Source organism: Hibiscus syriacus, unplaced genomic scaffold, assembly GCF_006381635.1.
Source record: "Hibiscus syriacus cultivar Baekdansim isolate YM2019G1 unplaced genomic scaffold, ASM638163v2 tig00110387_pilon, whole genome shotgun sequence".
Taxonomy (NCBI): domain Eukaryota; kingdom Viridiplantae; phylum Streptophyta; class Magnoliopsida; order Malvales; family Malvaceae; genus Hibiscus; species Hibiscus syriacus.
In genome coordinates this window covers 4,128,338-4,152,142 of record NW_024062717.1, presented here as the reverse complement: position 1 = coordinate 4,152,142, position 23,805 = coordinate 4,128,338, and the positions used below count along the sequence as shown (strand labels likewise).

Here is a 23,805-nt window from a genome sequence, read left to right as displayed (position 1 = left end):
ACGGCGAAGGGAATCGTGTCCACCCACAACATACAATACTTGGATTTCAACTTCACGACGAATGATATTCAAGTCAAGGCTCAACTTCACGACGAAGGGGCCATCCACGATTTTAACTCCATGACAGAGGATATCGTACCCACACATCCACGATTTCAACTCCACGAACGGAGGATATCATGCCATTTAAGGCTCAACTTCACGACGAAGGGGCTTCCCAGTTTCAGAGCCAATTTCAACTTCACGGCAGAGGATATTAGACTCGAAAAAATACAACTTACTTGGATTTCAACTTCATGACGAAGGATATCCAATTCCAGGCTCAACTTCACGACGAAGGGGCCACCCACGGTTTCAACTTCATGACGAAGGGAATCGTGCACACAAGCAGCATCCGTCTCTAGATTGGATATCAACTTCACGACGAAGGATATCCAACTCAAAGTAGGAATGTCTGTCAATAAACTTTCCAGTTTCAGAGTCAATTTCAACTTCACGACGAAGAATATTGGCCTCGGAATGGCGTAACTTACATTAGATTTCAACTTCACGACGAAGGATATCCAATTCCCAGGCTCAACTTCACGACGAAGGGGCCGCATACAATTCCAACTTCATAACAAAGGGTATCATACCCCAACAGATTGACCCAACTTAATGACGAAGGAGTCATCTGTAACACAATAACACCGAAATCTTCAGGACAAGTTTCACCTTCACGACGAAGTATCTTGAGCTAGAAGACGATCCAGGAGCTACTGGTCAAAGCTTTGAGTTCGATTTCAACTTCACGACGAAGGATTTCTTGCTCAGAATTTTCCAGTTTCGACTCAACCTCACGACGAGGGAGTCATTTCGTGATTTAAATTGACAAACCAGTCTTTATGTCGGATTTCAACTCTACGACAGAGGATATTCGATCATTTATTTTAAGAATAAAACGGGTTGATCGGATACCTTATTTCTTTCCTGATCTACGTTTTACTAAAGACGTGTCGGATTCGGGAGTCGGTTATAGTCAAGGAAGGGTTAGCACCCTTAAACTGCCCTTTTGGTACTACGTAATTTCCAGTTGTCTTAAATTAAGAAAATTGTAAGTTAAATTCAAACGTAAAATAACGATCCAAAATTACTTACCTTTGATAAATTTGAATGAAGACCCTTAAAAGGAAAATGTTAGATTTGGAGTGATGAAAATAAATAAGAATAAAGGAATTAAAATATAAAAAAAGAAAAAATGTAAAGATAAAGATGAATAAAAAATAGTGATAGTAATGTTTACATAATAAACAAACAGGCAAAATAGGAAAGAAATACAAATAAATAAAAACAAACATAAAGGAGCTAAAAGGAAAAACATAAAGATAAAGAATAAAAATAATAAATAAAATAAAAAGGAAAAAAATAAACAATATAAAAGAGTAAATATATAGAAAGACAAATGAAATGGTAATAGAAGAGTGATAAAAGGAAAAAAGTAAAAAGAAATTAAAAAAAGAATAATAAATATATTAGTAAAATAATAAAATGATCAAATAAAAATAATATATATATATTAGTAATAGGTATATAAATAAAAAATATATGTATATAAAAGTAATAAATAATAATAATAATAATATCACGAGGATTAAATTGAAATAAAAAACAAGTTAGGTGACCAAATCAAAAGAAAATCAAAGTTAGAGATCAATTTAAGGTGAATTTGGGATTAAAACAAGGCTAAAAAACACTAGGGGCCGAAGTGGGGGTTTGCCCACTAATTCTTGAAAACACGCGGATCTGCCAACTTCATTTGCTTCCCACGGATCAAAACCAAAAAACCCAAACGCTCTGAAATGTTCATGCGTGTTCATCGAATGGATGAACACGTCGCCGTGTTTTCCAGAACACGGACGTATGCCGTCTCGCCGGCCGTCGTTGATAGGCATCGGTCGCCGGTCATCGGCGGAAAAATCAAAAGATTTTTTACCATTCGAAAGCCCCTCATCTCCTCGTTTTGAAAATCAAAATCGTTTCTTTAAAAAATTAGCCTCGGGGGTGATCTAAAAAAGAAATATTCGAACACCCCCATTCCGGTCATCGACTTTTAATGTTCAAAATCCAAGAGAGACAACATGCAAACCGAAAGAATGAAAGGTGAGCCTTTTTTACCTGTTTCTTCTCTAAAAATCGCAAAATGCTTCGAATATCACTGCTCGTATTTTTTAAAAAAAATTATGGTTGCCGAATGTACTACTCGAAAATAATTGTGCAAAAGTTTGCTTGTATTTCGTATAATCAGAATGTGTTACACTTGTGGATGATTACATGAATTTATAGGAATAAAAATCATATTTTTAGGTCTTTGAAACCGAATAGAACATTAATGCTATTTGATGTGTTTGTTGGTGATGCATGCATGAGTCTCGCTCGCCGGACGTTTCAGAGATGTTGAGAGACGGGTGGTCATGAAACTCGGAGAAGGAGGCGACGGAGCTTTCGGCGCAGAAGGAGAACACTGCAAGGGTTAGGGGTGCCACGGGTTGCTCCACTGGGTCACGTGGGTTGTTTTGTTGGGCCTGTAACATATAAACCAAATGAATAAATGTGTTATATAATAAATAATATGATATGTATATCATGTAATACACATACACCTTATATTATAAATAATAACACAAATGCAAATGTAAATGCCACTTGTATTATAAATTATAATATTATTATATAATATTATATACATATTATAATTTATAATTTATTCGGTCGAAATTGAGTGTCTTCAACGACTGATCAAGACGGCATTTATTTGTTATCATGTTGATCTTTCTTGTTTTGAACTCTCGGATAGGATTTGGATACACGATTTGTGTTCGTGAATAATTTGCCCAAGTCTCTCAACTTTGATTTGCAGTTTTTCGGTGGTCTCTCAATAACTTAATCCTCTTTTATGATTCGTTTGTCAATGCAATCAGATATGTTCGTATTTATCTTTTGTTCGAGTTTTTTGTTAGAATTTTTAACTTTTTCTTATATGATTCTTGTATGATTTGAAGTGGCTAATTTTTTATATCAACAGCTATAGGAAGATATCCTAATTATGTGTTTAATTTACGGTTATAATTAGAAACTTTCATCATAATTATGGATATTTTATCTTTTTAATAAAATTGACGACTTCTATAAAAAAATTACTATAATTAAGGGGTTAATTTCACTTGTCTTGTATATTTTCTGAAAAAATAAATATACAAAATATATTATATTCGTATAATTAAGGATTGAAACTCGATAATCAAGAGACGAAGTAAATAACCTTCGCACCACACCTCATCACATGTTAGTTTCAATACACAGTTAAATACTATATTATATTCCACTAGAAAAAGTAACAGCATAAAAGAACTATAATTTGTTAAGATTGAATTTGTACACTAACTAGCAAAACTCTAAGAAGGTGGTGTCACTTAATTGACAACGCATCTATATCTATACCAATTATAGCGGGGGAAATCCGAGTTGTGTTATACAGTTTTTAGCACTTCATAATTATTATATAATGTTTATGTTTTTCTTTCTTCATGTGTTAGGTTGGTTTTGAATATTCTTCTGGTTTTGCATTCAAAATTACGGGGTCTAATACAAATTAAGAACCAGGCAGTCTAAAATAAGAAGATACCTCTTAACTGGGCGTGTCACTTGTGATATGAACACTGAAAAACAAGTTTTACATCCCAGAAACTGATGCACTGTAAGATGATATGCATCGATCTTCATTGATGCTGATTCTAGAGCCACAACTTCAACTTTTGTCCATGGTGATGGCGAAATTGATACATGTGAAGAAGTATGTGTACTTTTGACATTCATTGCAGCTTTCACAGATTTTTAACCGCGGCGTATGCTGAGACATGAGTTTCATAGCATTCTGAATCCCATGAGAAGTCCTTCTTCATGGCGTTCGATATCTTTGTTTTCCATGTTGATGGGTTGTTCCTCTGCACAAAGGATTGATAAAACAGAGTTTGATTAAAGGAGATGCAAATCCTTCATAACAATTCATCTGAAGGGAACAAAAACCGAAAAAGTAGAGAAATTTTCAACTGCAAAACACTCACTATTTCGTCAAGGGCTTGGCTAAGGGACATAATTCCGAAGGTAGATCTCATGAACTGCGAGAATCTAGTGATCTCGTGGTCATGATCTGCAGAGTATCTGTTAAGCCATCATGCAAAACAAATGTGGTGTCATTCTCCATTTCGTTATTAATCAGACCTATATAGTTCTGTTTGAATCATTCAAGTCCTCGGCAAGATACGATTTACCTGAAGTTGTTATCAGAAGAGGCTTCCAAAACCGGAGCAGCTCCATATCTTAAAGCCTTGAGCTACATGTTAAGGTCGAAGGAGAGTAAAATATACGTACAAGGGTATAGGTAGGGCATTAATAAAGAATAAACAACCAACAATCAATTGGTATAGCGGGATGAGGCGCTAAGTCAAAGGGGTCAAATTCTGACGTTCTGAAACAAACTGAGTTGGGAGGTTGCCCATTGAGCCTCTGGAGCTCAAGTGTAAATATACACACACTTAAAGGTCCCTCACAGCCCTTTTATAACATTCATTTTACCTACATGTACCCTCGTAGGAGATTACAGTTTTCAGGCAGTAACAGTTATTGCCTGAATATTTAGCATGTCTATCTAGAGTCTAGACAGTATAACCATGATTGTCCAAAATTCTCCAAAAGTTATGCTACAATGTTCAGAAGTTAGTATGAGGTAGCTTGGAATATGATCGCATAAAAACTATTGCTCCCCAGAAAAACAATTGGTTGGCAGAGAGCATTTTATATCTTCATTACCGGATATTTAGTTTAACTTACAGGAACCTGAAGTAGAGGATCGTGAAGGGAATGACATAATATAATGTCAGATCCTGCAAAAACCAAATGTGATAGCGCTTCATCGCAGTGGGTAAAGAATTGCACATTGGAATCCTAGGAGGTAGGAAAACATCAAAATAGATTAGCAGCAAAATAAAGAAAAGGAGGGTAAGGAATGGGAGAGTGAAGGAGATGAATAGAAAACACCCCATCAGAAGTGACAAAGGACAAACTCCACTAAGTAAATTAGTTTCGTTAACATAAAAGCTTAAGTTTCAAAAACATTAAGTAGTTCATGACCTTGAGAAAAATTATGTGGCGCCATTGTAATGAGGAGAAAATTTCTGGAGACATTAAGAGCTCCACTAGAGCTAGTTGCATTTTACATTTGATGTACTTATGAACTTATGTCACGTCAATTCAACTTCATTTTTCTTGTAGTGTTTTACACCTATGTGCAACGCATGCCCGCACATAGATATGAAGATATGACCTTGCAAAAAAACCCCAAATACAAGAAAAAAGTGAATATACATGTGTCGGACATATACCCATATCAAACACTTACACCCAAATCCAATTAACATAGTTTCTGTATGCATTATTTAAAATTTTAGAATTGACAAATGTCAAGCTATAAAAAAGTACAAGAAAAGAATGTACCTCAAGTGCTTCCTGAAGATATCTGAGTGCTTTATTTACAGTCGGCACTGCACCATTCCCCAAGAAGACAAACTACAGAGGGTTGATAAACAATCAGGTCGAGAGAAATCATCAAGCAGGAAAGAAAGAACCCCTATGTCCCTACCTACAGCCTGGGATAGCTATGAACTAAATAAACACCATTGTTTGCGCCAACTCTAAATGTATACTCATGATTTCTTTAAAGGAAAAATAAAAAAGAACGAAAGATGAAGGATGAAGGATGTGATTACAATTGTTTATTTATAAAAAGAAATTTGTTAACTTACCAAAAACAAAAATCAGCTTATCAGACTTTTTAACACTAAAACCATGCATTTCTTTTGTTTCTTTTTAATGAACTCAATTTCAGAGAGAAATATACACCTGTGCACCCCCTCTGGTAGCATTCTGCACATCTGCTCGCAGTTTCTCTAAATCAAAATCTGATACTTCTGAGATGACGCATCCAACCTCAAAAAAGATAAAATTTTAGCACCTTAGAACTATTCCAGGTCTGGTTAAAAGTTATAGAAATGAGACATTTGAAAGCATGAAAAAGAAGTGTGTGTAGAGACAACAAAATTATAAAATTATACCAGAATAGAAGAAGCATGTTTCGATATGCCTGCCTGTTGGTGTAATGCAACTTTGCATGCATCTTTTCCCCCCATGTACTCTGCACTAAAATTTACTGGAAGAAATTTATCTGTGGATGGATCCCAGGTAGAGTTATCGAAGCCACAAGGAGAGACAAGCAATTTTTCCCTTCGGTAAAACACAGAGGAACAGAAATAAATGTATTGATATTTAAACACTTCTCAAGATTAAAGAGAGAAATTTCTACCTCATTCCACTACAGGAATGGAATGAGTTGCTCTTACTTGTGCAAGGCTAAGGTAGTTTCCAATCCATGACTCATACTGTGAATGATCCTTCCTTTAGAGTGCATTGATGACATAACTATAACTTTGTTAGAATATACTATCCCACCCTGCAAATGTTTTAGAAAGTGTACTCAATGGTGGAAAGACAACAACAACAACAAAACCCTAATCCCATATGCAATGGGGTAAGGGGAAAGAGAGAAACAAAAATAAAAAGTAGTCAAATTGTTCAAGCACATTATGGGTTTCACAAAGTGGCGCTATATTAAATAAGCACATGGACGCTAAAATGCGTCTTTAGAAAGATAAAATAGAAACATAATAAACAGAGAATATTAGTCTATAAAATTTTTATAAGATTTGAATTTTGGATATGAGACTCATAGGTAAAGATCTTAGGCTTTGCTTGGTATTAAGGATGGAAATTTTGTTAATCAAATGGTCAAGATTCATAACCACTTCCTTAATTTGAATCTTAACCATTTGATGAACACATTTTTCATCCTTCCTCATCCTTCATACCAAGCAAAACCTAAGTCTATGCTTTATAAGATTTTCCTATCAAAAAAAATGCTTTATAAGATTTAAATTTTGTATATGAGACTCGTAGGTAGAGAACTAGGTCTATGCTTTATGTGACGTTTTGAAAAGAGGAACCAAAGACACCCTCAACTGTTGCTTGAAAACTAAGACAAGGGACAACATAAAGAGAATATTTAATGGGTACAACCCATCATTTCCAAAATTCAAAAAACAAGTATAACCATTTACCTTCAAAACGTTCACAAGATGTGTCTTAGACGTATCTTGCAAACGGTCAGGACGATCAAGTCTGCCAGGATCAAGTCCACATAGCGCTAGCTTATCAGGTTCATCCAGACACTGAAAATTTTTAAAATTTAAAAGTAGGTAAAATAAGTTCAGAATTTGAGAAATAAATTTTGCAAGATTAACATGACCCAAGAGAAACTGTAAAACCCGAGAGGAAACAGAGATCATAAATTACCTGAGAGTCAAAGCCTTGGCAAGTCAATAATATTCTTGTATTTCCTAGCCCCTGTCATATAATATCAAGAAAAAGAAGAGGTAAGGACAGTTTCCTGCTTCCAACAATTTATAATTTTTTTTCTGCAAGTTAGAAACTATCAAGAGAAGTATGCAATAAAGACAGAGTAACAGGTAAACTGTCTCACATCTTGCAAAAGCAATCTTGGATTCAAGCAAAAATCAATTTTTAGATTGTTTTCTCCCAAACCAAAAGGAAATAACAGAGGGACATAGGCTTCGGCAACTAGAAGTTTCACAAATGGTTATGATGCGTTCCAAAAGTTTCAATCAGCTTCAGCCTCCTATTATGCCTTGAGTGTAGTCTCACTATGCCTCTCACAATCATGGCTTCCAGCAAATGTTATCTTACAGGAAGGAGTTCAGGTTATTAAGTTCGATAAATATATATATATATATATATATATATATATATATATGTATGAATTTGTTTTTTCTTTTTAACACCATAAATAATTCCCGCTTTCCTTGCTCACCATCCCTCTTGACTTATCTACAAGTCACTTATGTTGCACATCAGGCTAAAAATACTTAAAAGGAAAAGTCTACAATTAGGAGAAACCATAGGACCAAATCATCCCTCCCACTTCCTCATTAAAAATCCTATACTGCTTTCTTTTGTGTACTTTTCACTTCCATATGTTTTCCAGCAAGTTATACATTAATATGACTAAAAGAAACAGTGAGAAGATGCACCTGTTTAGCAAAAATATCCCAGAAAATAGGCCCAATGATAGCAGTCTCCCAGTTATGCAAGTGTAACACATCGGGTTGCTTTCCGGATTTAGCTATATAATCCAATGAGGCACGAGAGAAATAGGTAAATCTGAATGCAAAGAATGAATAAATGTCATGAAATAACTGATAAATTGATATGAACGTATGATACATTAAGTAGGGAAATTTTGATGAAATTACTCAGAAAAAAAATTCATACTAGAAGTGCAAAAGGGTAATCCTCAGAATATCATTTAGAATATTGATTAAATTATACAGTAATTCCGCTATTCAAACTGGGCAATACTGTCTTTTTTACTTGGCAATGGAAGTGATAAAATCTATAAAAATAAAATAAAAAAATTGGGGAATCATGATATTCTAGTGATCTACCATCTTCCATTTGAACAATTTCGTCAAAAAACATACAGCCCTTTTTTAGATTGGAAGTTCAAACACCTGTATTTTCTACCACGCCAACAAAAGGGAACAGTAAATTAATATATAATTCACCATCATGATATCAACTAATCTTGCCTTTTTTCATTTGTCAGTAAGAAACGACTCAACTATTAGATGGAGTAATATTATTCACTTTTGTTAGAGGTGGATTAGGGTGATCTGAATACTGTCAAGTAAAAGTACGATTTCACCAACTCATGCTACCTCTTAGAGCAAGTGCAAAAGATCCAGACCTATAACCAAGCTGTTCTCATCATGTATCGTTTAAAAGATTCAATAAGCATCGCACCTAAATTGCAAGAAGATGCAACATCATTTCTCCGATCAATATCATCATCACTCCATTACTATCCCTAGACTTAATTTTTTTTCAATATTGAGTCATTAATGTGCCTATGACTACCAGAACAGTGCTTGTATAGGTTATTATCTAACAGAACTTGAAATACACAAGAACAGTTTCACTTGGTCTTCACATACAGAAATGAAAGCAAAATGTTAAACAAAATGGATTATAGGAAAAAAGTGATGTTGCAAGACAGGTAGACACACCGTTCAAAGTCATCTGGATAATCATATATCCTGTCTCGATTGAAAAAGGATGAGAAATACAAAGGTTGAATAAAAGTGACTCCAATGCCATAGACAACCCTGGATAATAGACAGAAAAGGTGAGATCAATTTAAATTTATTAATAAATTTGACTGAAAGAAACGTCTAACTCCTTTGCAGTTAAAACTAGCCAAAAGGAAAAGCAACCAGAAATTGACACTGGTTTTCCATTGTATCACTGGATCCTACTTTTAGTATAAAGAATATATCAAGACTTACCCAGTCCAGATTTTGTTTCCATGCAGTTGTCCATTAAAATAAGTGTAAGACTCAGCCTCAACTTCTCGCAACCCCTGAACCTCATCTAGGTCAAGACTAGCATACCTATCCAAACAACAACAACCTCTGTGTCAATATATTTGAAAAATAGCTTCATAACCAAATTAATGGTTGGAAGTTGTTAGCAGAAAAACAGTCTGACATATCTATACAAATTCAAACTATAGGGGGGAAGGAATACATCAGACACATGTATGCTCTACTAATATATTAACAGATAAAATAGTGTGTGTCTGTGTGCATGCATGCAGGCATAGCTAAGAGGGGGAACAGGAGATGTCCTGTCTTATTTAGAGTAGAACAATCCACACATGGATCATAAGGTTTATTAAACTATAAATAGTCTAAGATAAGCATACATCATTGTTCATAAAATTAAACATGGTCAATATTCCAAAGAAATGAAGAAAAGTTCTTCAAAGTTGGAAGCATGTCTTCTGAATTATTACCATCGAGATCTTTCTTTCACTTTCACCTGGAAATTAACCCATACAAATGGCATTCAAAAGGTTCCTAAATTAACATGACAAAATGAGGTCTATAAAGCTAAATAAATTACAAAGCAACTTTAGTGAATAAAAGAGATGAGTTCCACTAATTACTTTGGCAAAATAACTTCCACCAAATGGCCCTTCCTTTGCAGTGCCCGAGATAAGCCAGTTATGTATGGTGCCAAGGGCCCCACTGAGACCAATGGTTCCATTTCAGTACATATGTGAATGATGTGAAAACCTTTCCTGCATTAATGACAAATAAGATTTATTTTAGAAAAGGAAAAGAAAAAATATATAAATTTTAAAACAATTTCAGAAAAAAATAGGATAAAAAAATTAAATGCATAGATAACAAAAAAAGAAAGAGTTATGAGTGGAAAATCACAAATGAGCTTCTTCAAGAGAATTCAGAACCCCCAGTTACGAATAAAGAATTTGTCAGTAAGAAAATATCGATGGCATTAGTTCACATGACGCCTCCAGTATTTACATAGTGTTGCAGTACCATGGATTTTTTTATCAAAAGAAATATTTTTGATGCAGTTCAAGATATTAAACCAGAGAAATCAAAAGAACTAACTAGTAATCCTATGTTTCATAAAACACAGAAAGAGAAAAAAGGTCCTGGACTTTTCCACTGTACCAGAGTATGGTTATAAAACTGCCAAGTATATGTGTTCATGTCAAAGTGAATATATTGCAACTTCTACAGGCCAGTTCTACCTTTTGCTTCCTCCAGAGAAGTGGCGGAGTTCTTCAAGAAGCTCAGCATCTCTTTCCTGCAGCGAGCCTGAGAATACATCTACAAGACTAACTTCGCTATCTATGACCATCCTTCTCAAATTGGACGCCTCTTCAGTGCTAACTAATCCACCGAGGACCATTGAGTCTATCCGAAGTAACAGTTCCCAGCATAGAGCTAGGTTATCTGGTCAAAACAGGGCATCTCAAAATCACATTGTTCAACTTGAACTAATAATTAGCTTATGCTCAAGAATGCCTGTATTAAAACACATTACCTAATATATAGAGGACAGTTAAAATCTTGATCAACAGAAAACATATAAACAATTATCCCTCTCAGGTGAAACATGCATGCTTAATGCTCTTTCAACCTCACTAATTCCGACGACTGGATAATAATTTCATGTGGATGGCCCAAAACAATGAAATTTAAGCCTCTGGCACGACCTAAACTCCTATAACTAACTGAAGGCAGCCCATGTTAAAAGGCATTCTCAAGTATCATCATTTCCTTTTGAAACAAACAAGTTTTGATAGCTAAAACAGATTTGCAATGTATTGAAGCAGCCCCACAAGAATATAGGACATAGAAGCAACAGCATTATCACTTTGGCAATTACCAAACACAGCTTAAAAGAATATATTTGTTTTTTAAACATTAAAATTTGCAAACTAGACATGCTTGAAATTTGCAGAATTTTCATGAAACTACAATAAACCATAATTAACTGTTGCAAATACAATAAGCAGAGTTCAAGATTCACCTTTCCTTCTGTTTTTTCTCCAATTGCTTTATCTTGTCAATCAATAGCTGCTTCTCCTTATTTGTTTTGTTCAACTCTTCAACAGCCTTCACTCGTTGTCTATTCAAATACAGAATATCTGAAATAAAATGTGAAGCACACAAGAAAAACTTGATAAAAATAAACAAAGTATGTCTAAAATTTCCCTTCAAATAAAGACTTACTCTTCTGAGCTTCCGTGAATAGTCTCCATATCTGATTATTCTTTGGTTCCACTTCATCCTCGGATAACTCTTCCTATTAGAAAAAAAATGAAGAAAGCAGCAACAACAAAGCAAAACCTTCCTTGAAGTGGAGTTGAAAATTAAAATTACTAATTAAAAATGCTCACAATTTTCAAATAACAAAATCAATAATGTTACTTCTACTTCCAACATAATATATATTCGAATTCAATTACATTTTTTTCATAAAATACGAATGATAAAAGAGAACGGAGTAAGTCATAGAATTTTACCGGTGACGATTCCTCATCATCTGGACCTCCATTGCTAAAATGCAGATAAAAGGAAATTAAGGAAATTAACAATATTAAATTTATCAAACAAAATACAATGAATTCAACAACAACAAAAAAAGGAAGGGAGGCTCACTCCATAGGTGAAGGAGTTGTAGATAAACCATTGATTCCACAATTCTTCCTGAAATAGAACAAAAATTGATTAGAAGAGCTCATTACTGCTGCAAATTTAGAGGTTTTTGAAGTTTACCTAACGCAACGAAGCGAAGGAGCCTTAAAGAATTTAGCATTAGGCGCAGTCCTGGGAACGGAAAAGCGACGAGAAGGTGAAGGAGGGATGGCGGGGTTTATCAAAGTTGCCATTAGCATCTTCCAATGAATCCCTCGCGCGCGCACAATCAGGGTGTAGGAGTGAGAGAAGATTTCTTACTTTTCGTTTCGTTTAACTGAACATAAAATCTAATAGCTGAGGGTTAAATGAATGGTCAGTTGTCGTTTGCTGAAATGTGTTTTACTTTTTTTTTCATTTCTCACATTTTCTTTTCTTTCTTTTTGATGAAAAAAAAAACTGGTGGTTCCTTTATTTCTTGTTGATGAAAAGAATTGACGGTTTCTTTACTTTTGCTTCTTGGTAATAGTTAAGATTTTTTTAAAAAAAAAAACAACCAACCGTCGCTTAATATTTTTTTTCTTGAATAATTTAGGATAAATTCGATGTATTATTTATTTAAAGATAAATATTAATTATTTTAAATTAAATGTTCATATCTCTAATATTCTTAGTGTTCAAATTTAAAATCTTAAGAAATAACAAAAATTCTTTTACCACCAAAATCACTGAAATTCGTGTAATATTTTTTCCCTACTCACAAATAACCCTCCACTAATATTTTTAAGATATTTTTCATTCTATAAAAAAAAAACATATACCTTCTTCAAAATATAACTTCTTTTACAAAATCTTTGAAATATTACTCAATTCAAGCTCTTGTTGATAACACCTTAGATTTTGTGTCATAGTTCGAGTTTTACCATACAATACGTGAAGGTTCTTGATCTATATTTTTATGTATTATTGTTCATATTATTTTGATTTAAATTGTGATATGTACTGGCCTAGGTTATGATAATATATTAAAGGGTAAATTACACAAACAATCACTAATGTTTGAGTAAGTTTTATTTTTTTTTACTGAAGTTTCAAAATTAAAAAATTAGTCACTAACGTTGTCGATTTATAACAAATCAGTCTCTCACCATTAACTGTCGTTACTGCAGTAATGGAATGTTGACGTGGTGATTTAAACCAACTGACTCAACACGTTTGACTGGTCGTTTGACTCTCCTCCTCCTCCTCCTCCTCCTCCTCCTCGCAACAACTCTTTGATCTGACCCCGAGATTGACCCAGCTCCATTTTTCAAAGCATTTACCAATGACATTTTTTATACATGTTCTTCAAGAGATCAGATTCAGTTGAGTACCTTGAACAACTCTATTGATGTCTTAAGGCTATAATTTAATATTTCAGACATCCCTTAAATCCAAAGAAGTAGACGGAGCGACCGCAGGGTCATAAGGTGCTATATGCAAAGAAAACAACTATGAATCCATTTAAGCGATATGGTTGTAGTAAATTATTTGTTTCTACTAAAAAAGAAAAGGTAGTGTCCTCCAGCGAGCTTCCGTAACTAGCTGGAGATACATACTGTGGAGTACGACCATTTCTTTCAATTAATCGATGGTGTTGCATCAATTATGTCGACCTATGCTTCCCCAAGCTACTTATACTTGCTGGCTGACATTATAGTCAAGGCAAATATTAGTTCAAGGCTATGCATCCATTTTTACCAAACAAGGGAAACATGGTATGTAACACCCTCATATCGATACGGGTGATCCGATCTGTTTCAGGGTGTCACATTAGGGTCACCAGAGCGACTTAGACTGAAAATTTGGAAAATTTTAAAATTTTTGCTAATTCATTTAAAACTATAAAATAATTTGTAGGTAAAATACAAGTTCAGAAAATCATTTATATATTAAAAATAGAATTCAGCAACATCTAGTAATAAAACAAGTTCCAGACTCGAATATAAAAATAGAATACAACCTACATGTCCCTTAATTACATGCAACGTACTCAACAAACAGCGCCGGTGGAACTCCTTTACTGATGTCGGAAAAAGCACATAATCAAACTCTTTAACCTGAAATAGTAAGTAATAGAGTGAGCTTTGGAAAGCTCAGTAATACAGAACTACCAGATGAATGCAATAGGTCATCGGGTATAAGGTAAAGCATAAATTTTCTTAGCGATACATACATCATAAAGATCTAGTGATGAGCTCGGGTTACATTAATTATTTATTCTGGTAATAATCAAGAAACCAAAGTCTGAAGAAAATATTCAGAGAGACAGATTCTAGAGATTGAGATGAGGAGTCTAGTGTGCTCAAACCAAAACCAGAGAAAATGTACAGATCCTTTATAACAGTAACTGTTTAAAACATATTTTTAAGACCACAGTAATACCCTCCAACCGAAAATCGATATGTAGTTCCCTAGAACTACATCCATAAGAACTTACTCTAGGCTCATTAGGCATAAGAACCAACCTAAGGGAGTATCTTGGGGCCTGAGAGCCTACCCAAGAGAGTACCTTGGGGCCTCAGAGCCTACCCAAGTGTCACTTTAGGACCGTAAGGATTTACCAGCTTGATCAGAGTTGAACCTCCATACTCCAGAATCCTACCCAAATAGTATCCCAATGAATCAGTTCATACAGTAACCAGTAATTTACATGATCCATAAATCAGGCATAATTATATTTTATAGTGAACACATGTAACCAGAGAGCATATATCATGTAACCATAGTTCATAACAGTAAATCAATACATCAGTAAGTAAGAATATCGAACAGTTAAAATATTTAGTAAATTGGTAACTTTGACAAATCACATTTCAGAACAAATAAAACAACCATATAACACATAGAGAACACACTAGAGGATCCAGTTATTTTCCGGAGGTATTCGGTAATTATCAAGAGGGGAAAACATGAGACTTCTGCAAACTGATTAAATTTCATAAACGAGATCCCTATAAAAAAGGGTTTGATAGCTAACAGATTCATCAGTCATTCAAGAAGTAATTTATCAAGATCATAGTATTCAAATATATCTGCAAGCTATTCAGGAATTATTGCATCAAAATTTATTTAGGATTCAAACATTTCTAAAGTGATTCCATCTATCAGACTTATAAAGGCATTTTAGTCATTTAATTTTTGAGAAATTTGATAAATCAATTTAATAAGGGTATGCAACGATTTACAGAATTCCAGATTTCAAGCATCCTAACCGGTTTTCAATTCCAATAGCACTCTACAATTTCCAGCAAAGGTGACAGTTATTAATTATGTAAGTAGAGAAACTTCAGGAATACTCATTTCTTAAAATTGTATGCACTGCATAATCGAACTGATCACCTTCAGAACTATCTTTGATCAGATCATGAAAAGAAGAATATGTGTTTAAACAGTATTTATTTACTTCTCTTATTGTAATAGTATTAGGGATGATTGACCTACTTAGGTCGTACTCTATAAACCTCAAGGGCGTTACAACATTTATAACTTCACTGATATCTTCAGAAGTTATCCAAATACATTTGATTAATCCAAGTCATGAGGGTATTTAGGTCATTCTGGTATTTGAGGTAGATTTATTCATTCCAGAGCTTAAGGGTATTCAAATATTTCAGGGCTTGGGGGTATTTTAGGTCATTTTACACTTCAGGATTATTTTGGTCATTTTACAGTTCAAGGGTATTTCAGTCCTTTCTTTTCGACCAGTCTTTCCATTTAATTCAAACTTGTCATTTATTTCAGTCATTTCAATCAATTCTAACAATAATAGTACTTTCGATAATTTAGTATTCATGTGTTTATTCATAAATTAGAAATTCTAGGTCTAGTGCTTTCTCAAAGTTACAAACTAATTCTAAAAAAATTTCTGAATAAATCAAGAATTTAATTGTTGAATTAGTAATTTCTATGATTAGATATGAATTCTCATGGTGCATTCACTATCAGGTATTGGTATTAAAACGTTTAACGAGGATAAGTAAAATTTAGAGGTTCAGAGGTTAATTACTTTTTTCGGATAACCACTGAACTTGAAATTATTTCTTATCAGTTTTTTAGTGTCTTATACGTGTAGTCTGAGTCTTATTCAATTTAATACTTTATATCACATATGGATCGAGTTAAGAAATATTAACTAAACAGATGTGATCAAACATAATCATTCATGCATTAACAAATACCAGTATGTTCTGTAAAGCATGCAAAAGGTAGTAATGTATTACCTCAATTTTTTAGCTACACCGATCGAACATTTAAACTCTATTCGATCGCTCTCAACTTGAATGCAATGTCCAATAATATCTCGGATACATATCAACATAAATTGCATCATAAATGGAGCTTAATTGTGAAAAAATGGATCGAATCGAGAGGTTAATCAGTGAAAAATAGCTTATCGAGTTTGAATTTGGTGAAACGAACCTCCAAAATAGACTCAGGGCATCGAAAAGCATCAAGATAGGTGTTCCCAAAATAATCAACAGTAGTCAACGCCTGGTCAACGACTCAGCTCGGATCGACGTGGCTCAGCTCAAACGGCTCGGTCCAAACCGCCCCAACCAGTTCAGACCGATTCAATCGGTCAACAAACCCTCTGGTTGATAGACGACGCCCACGCGCAGGTAGCGGCGGGTGTGGCGGCTTCGGTCATCGGTTCGACATGAAATTTTCCAATCTTGTAGATCGACATCAGAAGTCTTATGGTGGTGGCGGTGTGGCGAACAAACGTCGGGGTCGATCGGAAAATACTAAAAACCAAAGTGACGGGAGTTCTCTCTGATGTAACTTTAGGGACTCCTCCACGATGAACGACAGTCGTTTAGCGACGATGACTGACAGACGCTGATCGGGCTAGAGAGACGTTTCTTCTGAGCTACGTGGTAACACCCACCGACGGACGGTGGTGTCAAACGAAGAGGGGCAAGCCGAACGGGTTTTCCCTTTTTGCGACTAAAGGTGATCGATTTAGAGTCGATGATTGTTGGGGTTAGGGTTGGGTCGTGGGATGATGCCAGTTCGGTTAGTGGTGGCGGTGATGTCTAGGACTTGCCAGAAACGACTAATCGACAGTGGTAAAGGTTGGGTGAAATGGGTTTAAGTTTAGGTATGGGGGTTTCACGAGAATGGGGATTTCACTTTTGGGATTAAAATCCGGTACATATAATCAAATAACCTATTTATTAATTGGCAATTTAAATAGGATCGGAGTCTAGTGGTAGAGGCATGGTTTCCCATGCCTTAAGTCACGGGTTAAACACCTAGCTACATCTTTTTTTGGTTAGAATGGATGGGTAAAATTGGTGTTAGGCCCGTGAATGATTTGGAGTTTACAGAATGACCCCAAATAATCCAAAATTTAGCAATTTGATCCCCAATTTTCTTTCAAATGACTTTAATTTAATTTTTAATTAAATTTGGGTGGTAGATACAAATAACCAGTTTTCCTTATGTGGAATAAGATCGACAAGGCATGTTTTAGAGAAGAGAAATCGATAGTTGGTCTTCAACTAAATGGCAATGTATATAAATTAGACAATAAAATAAGCAAAATAATCATATAAAATACAAAATTTAAGCAAATAACTAACCAATCAAGCTAGCACACAATTTGGAAGACAACATTAATACAAAGACATGGCATTTCGGTTCAAACTAGCCACAAATGAGCAACAATGATGATTAAAGCAACTCGAAGTGAAACTTAAAGAGAATAGAGAAAAAAGAAAAGCAAGCATGATACCCTAGACAAAATATGTGCCCCCACAGAAGCAATAAGAAAAACCAGACATGAGACAACTAAGAATCTCGATAATTAGTGTCAAAAAAGAGGCAAAATCTTTCGCATTCACAACAAAGAACAAGCATAAGAAAGAAAAAAAATATAATTAAGACATAAGAAGAAGAAGAAGAGTCAAATGATCGGTCAAATATGTTGAGTCAGTTGGTTTACGTGCCACGTCAATATTTCGTTACAACAATAATTGTTGTTAATGGCGAGTGACTAATTTGGTATAAATAGATAATGTTAATGACCAATTTGTTACTTTTGAAACTTCAATGGAGAAAACAAAAACTTATTCAAACATTAGTGATCATGTATGTAATTTACCCTATATTAAATTTAATTTCACCTAATATTGGCTGAATCAAGTTTTCGAGCTACTCACAAACTGCTCAACTCATTAGCATCCCTATAAATGAATATAATGCAAGATTTAAAATATTGGTGAGCAAAGTGAAAACACCCTAAAAAGTCAATACTATTAGTGCAGTTTACCCTTAAGCGACAACTTATTATACTACCTCCATAAACTACATTGTACCACATTTTAGTAACAAAATTAACTCACTACAAAAGAACATTTCATTAATATTAGTAGTCGAGACGCATACACACGTATCCTTGTACTTCAGTTCACACTTCAAATTACAAAACGATTTTGATTGCAAACGCCATAAGAAAAACGCCGTTATGCATTAACTTCCATGTTAACATAGACGTTTATGTACCAACAAAAAAAGTATTACTTATTAACGGAAAAAGAAACCTAATGTATTATTTGAACTATTCTAAAACCTCAAAGCAAAACACTAGTTGAATTTAGTTGGGACAAAATGAAAACGTTCTTCAATTTGTAGTAATTACATAGGAATAAATATCACCGGATGATGAAAAAGGATTTTTGAACTTCCATCATTCAGTGTTGGCTCAGCTTGCGCTTTTTGGCCATCCGCCTCATCCGCTCCTGCCGCTCTTCTTCCTCTATCAGCCTCAATTGTTCTTCATCCTCCTGCCTTGCAATTTTAGCACTGCACGGAAAAATGTAATTTATAATACATGAAGTGCAATTAGTTATACATCTTTAAAGCTGATTAGTGAACAGGTTCGGGATTGTTAGATGCACTGTCGAACTTCCATCTCCTTCGGACTTCTTTACAGAGGCAGTTCTCAACATGCAAATGCTAGCAAGAGGTTTATTTTTAACGAAGAAAAACAGGTTCGGGAAATTTTACTAACCTTCTTCTTTCCTCTTTCCTTATCTCGTCCCAGTTTGCCTCCATGTCACTAACATCATCATCGTCACAAACTGGATATCTATCGGTGCTGCAATGGGGAGTAATCAAACATTAGAAAACAAATTTTTGAAAAATTGAAATCAAAATACTGAAAGCAACAAGTGATTTACTCTTCTGGTTAAAATAAGACCTAAGATTTCAATGAAAGGTCCAGGAGTGAGAAACATGACAGGATGGAGATCTTACCGGAACATATTTCTGATCATCATTAAAGCCTTTTCATCTTCACTTAATTGCTTTTTCTTCGGTCTCTGTACATTTGACTTCATCTGAGAATGTGATGAGACTTGCTTCACTGACTTGTTTGCCTGTGGCTTGATGATACTGGAGGCCTTTGTGGCTTTAATGATACTGGAGGCCTTTGTGGCTTTGATGATACTGGAGGCCTTTGTGGCTTTGATGATACTGGAGGCCTTTGTGCCTGTGATGATACTGGAGGCCTTTGGGGCATCATTTTATCCTTGCTATGTTCTTGTGATCCCCGTTTCTGTTCTAAGTGCTGTCTTGAATCAGACAAATTCACTTTTGAAGGATGTGTTTTGTGCGCACCGGGGGGTAGATTCCTAGAAGTTGGTGCAGAAATCTTTTTCTCCATCTTTGCAATAGGCATCTTGGAAGGCACAGCTTTAGGGCCAGCTGGTCGGCTAGACCCAGTACCGTTACTAGCACCAGCAGGCCAAACATACCCAGTACCGTTACTAGCAGCAGCAGGATGACCACGCCCGATGCCATTGCTAACAGGCCGCCCAGGCCCAGTACCATTGCTAGCACCAACAGGCCGGCTTGATCCCATACCATTGCTAACACCAGGTCGGCCAGGCCCCATACCACTGCTAAAACCAAGCTGCATTTTAGAATCCCTTGGCATCCCATTTGATTTATTGGCAGAAGAAGACTTGTAGGTGCCAGCTTTAGGTTGCAATTGACCCCTCGATGGAACTGATTTCCTTTCGTCGCGGGTGCCTTGCAAATTTCTGCCACTATTGTTGTTGCTGTTCAATGGTTGTTTGCTTTTTGGCAGCATTTGAGCTGGTCGTGCCTCTTCAAAAATCAATTTAAAAATCTGTATAAATTATCTTCGGTTTAAGCTTCTGAGTTACAAAACAAATTTTATGCAGTTAAATAGTAACCTACCAGATTTTGGAGCAGAAACATTTCGAGGTGGAGGATCTTTTGCAGAAGCTGGAACCCCTGTATCATCTGAGAGAAATGAGTAATCTCTTGCTACCTTAAGTTTCTCCACTTTCCTTCTGAGCTGCACAAGGCCAGAAAATGAAAACGTTAGTTACCACAGACAAGAGCTCTTTCAAAAGATAAAACCAAATTAGAAGTGCTCAAGAGTAAATACCTCACTTGGAGGTTTGAGTGTTTGGCCATGTTGGGCTTGTTTTGGTGCAGCACTTTTTGAAGCAGGGTTCTTTTTACTCTGCAGAAAATCTCAAGGTTGTCAATACAAATTGGAAACACCAAGTAAAACTTGGAATCCTTCAATCAGAAAACAGATCTTCAAACTAAGCTATTAACAAGCAACATCACAGATGTATAAAATGGGTGCAGAGTAAGTCAAAGATTATTGAATATTAAAACCTGACTCCGTCTCAAAGCACTAGGCATGCATACTTGGGAATGTGAATGAGACACTTATGCGTGGAAGCTACTCAGGTCCGGCTAGATAAAAAAAGTCTAGAAATTTGGCTTGGACATAACCAAGTCAAACTCAAGTAATTGTGCATGCCAAGTTCAAGAATCTACATACTCAAATCAAGTCACTTGCAAGCCAAATGGAACTTTTTACATTTTAATATATATTTTATTGTTTTTAATTAACATTGAAAATTTTCAACTCAAACTTGAGTCCAACTGGCTTGATTAAACCCCTATACATACTACATGGCAAGAGAAGTGATTATTCGGTGGCAAAACAGTTGTGTATTTTTAAAACTGTCAAAGATATAGTATAATTATCTAATAGAATAAATAATAACCGCAGTACTGAGTTCATCAAGTTGGAGTTTGCATAACCATGCATATCAATATAAACACAGAAAACATATATAAGGAGTTCACATTAAAAAATGATACACAATTGATACTTACAGACTGATTGGAACTCAACATCCGTGATACTAAATTCTGGTTTTCCAATAATGACTTGCTTTCTTGGATAACTCTATTAGAAATAACAGGCCGAGAAGGGCCAAAAAAGGATCCAAAGCTGTAGGAACACAACATTTATAAACTTATTTAGAATAATTACAGTTATGTTAACCTGGAGTAGACATGCTTAGCAAGTATCATAAGGAATGGAAGAAAAGCATTGTTATATTCTATAAACCTGAATCCAAAAAAGTGTTCAAGTGTAATAAAACTTCAACAAAAGAAAATCATTCTGCAAAAGGAAGCATCACTCACTTGTTGTATGGAAGCTTCTTCTCAAGAGAAGAAGCTAAACCACTTTGCTTCCTCTTTCGTATGATAGAGTCTTTCAGCCGCTGTCTTAACTCTAGGTATTCCAATTCTTCTTGTGTAGGCTGTCGGGTTTCTTCTTGCTCTTCCTCTTCCTCTTCCTCATATTCCTCCCCATCTTCTTCCATAACATCCTCATCTTGATATTCCCCTTCCATGTCATAATCATCATAATCTTCAACTTCCTAGATAGGAAGTAAGAAATTTCATTAACAAGATAGGGAAGAAAGGTCCACATTCAACAAAAAATGACAGATAATGAACAACTTAAACTTAAATGAAGGATACAGGAATTCCCATCATGAAGAATGGATATAAAATATGCAAACAACAATACTTAAGTTTATCATTTCCTATAAGGTTAGCAATATGCTTATTTCTTCCTTTGAGTAGACTTACTTCTCTATGGTATCCCCTCATTTCTCAAGCAAGCACCAATTAACAATATTGGTTCTTTATCTTCTTGAATGAACTTATACCTGAATATCAAACAATTAACAACGTTAATGATTATTGTAAAAATAATGAATTTTGAAGAAAATAACTACAAAATTACTCAATTCTTCTTATGATCTAGTTCGCGACTCTAATAGTAAGCCATATTCAACCTCGATTAATTTGAATCACTGAGATCCATATTATTTTCTAATAAATAAATAAATATGATGTTTTCAGAAGAAAATTTTGCAATTAAAACTCCTAAACTTCGCAGATTATTGAAGAAAGATAAATTTCATCTTGACATAAAAAATAAGCCAACCCACAAAAAAGAAGATTGGAAAAAATAACGATGAATAACACCAAAAAAAAACCCTAAATATTTCGCAGAAACAGATTCGAATACCCCAAAGTTGAGCAATCTGAAAACGAATCCGTCAAATCTGGTTTAATATCAACCAAATTCGATAACACCGATTCGTTCAATCCCACCAAATCGATTCCGAAAAGAGGTTAAAAAGAAAAATACCCAATACATACGTAAATCGAAATTAACATATCGTAAATAATTGACACATAATACCTTTAATCGGATCGAAAATCGACGAAACCCACGGCTTTTCAAGCGAAAATCCTAAACCAGCGCCTCGAAAGAGAGATTTGGATCTGCTTCAAGGAAACAGACAGAAAACGAAACGCAAATCTTCGATCTTCGGAAGTATTGAAGGAGGAATTAAGCAATGATAGGTTTTTTTTTTTTTTACAGCAAGCATTGATAGGTTTAAATATTAAGGCAAAGGGATTGATTCTATCGTGTGCTTTTTGATAATAAGGGCGCACTTCAGTTTTTCCGAGTTCGGTGAGTGAGTCGGGAGTTAACTCAGTTGGTAGGTTCTTAATCTTGAGGTAGTAGGATCGAGTTCAATTGAGGTATTTCATAATTTAGAGGTCTTCTATAGAAGATATTCTTAATCTAATATTGGGGCAGTCTACTATCTTATCTTCCTTTATCCTATTACATATGGAACAAGGGACATCCATTTGTGCTTAATTTTATAACCAATTTCATAAAAAGAAAAAAGAAAAGATATTGATCTGGCGCGAAATATACCCTTTTTAACTTTCTACCTACTAATTACATGCAGAACTGAAAACCTATAAGATGAAACTCGTGACTCTAAACGGTGCGTTGTGAAAATAAATTAGAAGGTAAAATACATTGTTGGTCTGTCGAATATAAGTATTTCTAAACCAAGATATATTACACGAATCAATCTACCTCAATTGTTAAGGTAATGGTTGTTATTTTTAGAAGTTTTATGTTTGAGTACCAGAGACCGAAAGGGTATTTGAGCTTTCATTGTCAAATGATTGAAAATCTTTAGAACATATACTACTTTATAATCATCCTAAATTAATTAAAAAAAACTTAAAAATATATTAAAATTTATAATTAAGGTCGTCAAACTTCAATTCAATATGCTTGCAGATAACATGCAAAATCTCAGTTCAAATGAACATTAATTTAGTCTTTAATTATATAAATAGTATATTTTATGAATTAAATTAAATTTTGTTAATATTTTAGGAATAACATTCATTTTCT

The 23,805-nt window shown here is 34.7% G+C and overlaps 2 protein-coding genes across 2 annotated transcripts; both read right to left on the bottom strand.

Annotated features, from left to right (window-relative positions):
* Positions 1-1,383: 1,383 nt before the first annotated feature.
* On the bottom strand, positions 1,384-22,966 carry LOC120122437 (protein SPT2 homolog). Its single transcript, XM_039141568.1, has 11 exons — positions 22,783-22,966; positions 22,161-22,240; positions 21,708-21,946; positions 21,393-21,510; positions 20,644-20,721; positions 20,430-20,550; positions 19,717-20,336; positions 19,482-19,609; positions 19,237-19,323; positions 18,898-19,028; positions 1,384-1,399 (listed from the first exon to the last, which is right to left on the bottom strand). The coding sequence occupies exons 2-10, from the start codon at positions 22,179-22,181 to the stop codon at positions 18,917-18,919; spliced, it is 1,524 nt and encodes a 507-aa protein (XP_038997499.1). The 5' UTR covers positions 22,182-22,240; positions 22,783-22,966; the 3' UTR covers positions 1,384-1,399; positions 18,898-18,916.
* On the bottom strand, positions 3,845-12,564 carry LOC120122725 (glycogen synthase-like). Its single transcript, XM_039141838.1, has 21 exons — positions 12,321-12,564; positions 12,204-12,251; positions 12,068-12,101; positions 11,775-11,847; positions 11,572-11,689; positions 11,481-11,515; positions 10,787-10,991; positions 10,172-10,306; positions 9,510-9,614; positions 9,231-9,329; positions 8,196-8,325; positions 7,441-7,491; positions 7,206-7,316; positions 6,432-6,541; positions 6,147-6,315; positions 5,935-6,021; positions 5,530-5,601; positions 4,867-4,980; positions 4,308-4,369; positions 4,101-4,197; positions 3,845-3,980 (listed from the first exon to the last, which is right to left on the bottom strand). The coding sequence occupies exons 1-21, from the start codon at positions 12,437-12,439 to the stop codon at positions 3,861-3,863; spliced, it is 2,094 nt and encodes a 697-aa protein (XP_038997769.1). The 5' UTR covers positions 12,440-12,564; the 3' UTR covers positions 3,845-3,860.
* Positions 22,967-23,805: the final 839 nt, after the last annotated feature.

What these genes read in the sequence shown, in the direction of transcription:
- LOC120122437 (XM_039141568.1), bottom strand. Translation starts at nt 22,181, where the DNA reads ATGAGGGGATACCATAGAGAA. An exon ending in CACTCAAACCTCCAAGTGAG is followed by an intron (nt 20,551 to 20,643) that starts GTATTTACTCTT and finishes GGCCTTGTGCAG; the next exon opens with CTCAGAAGGAAAGTGGAGAA. An exon ending in ATGATCAGAAATATGTTCCG is followed by an intron (nt 19,324 to 19,481) that starts GTAAGATCTCCA and finishes TCCCCATTGCAG; the next exon opens with CACCGATAGATATCCAGTTT.
- LOC120122725 (XM_039141838.1), bottom strand. Translation starts at nt 12,439, where the DNA reads ATGCTAATGGCAACTTTGATAAACCCCGCCATCCCTCCTTCACCTTCT. An exon ending in CCTTCGCTTCGTTGCGTTAG is followed by an intron (nt 12,252 to 12,320) that starts GTAAACTTCAAA and finishes GTTCTATTTCAG; the next exon opens with GAAGAATTGTGGAATCAATG. An exon ending in ATCTTGTGAACGTTTTGAAG is followed by an intron (nt 6,542 to 7,205) that starts GTAAATGGTTAT and finishes AAACATTTGCAG; the next exon opens with GGTGGGATAGTATATTCTAA.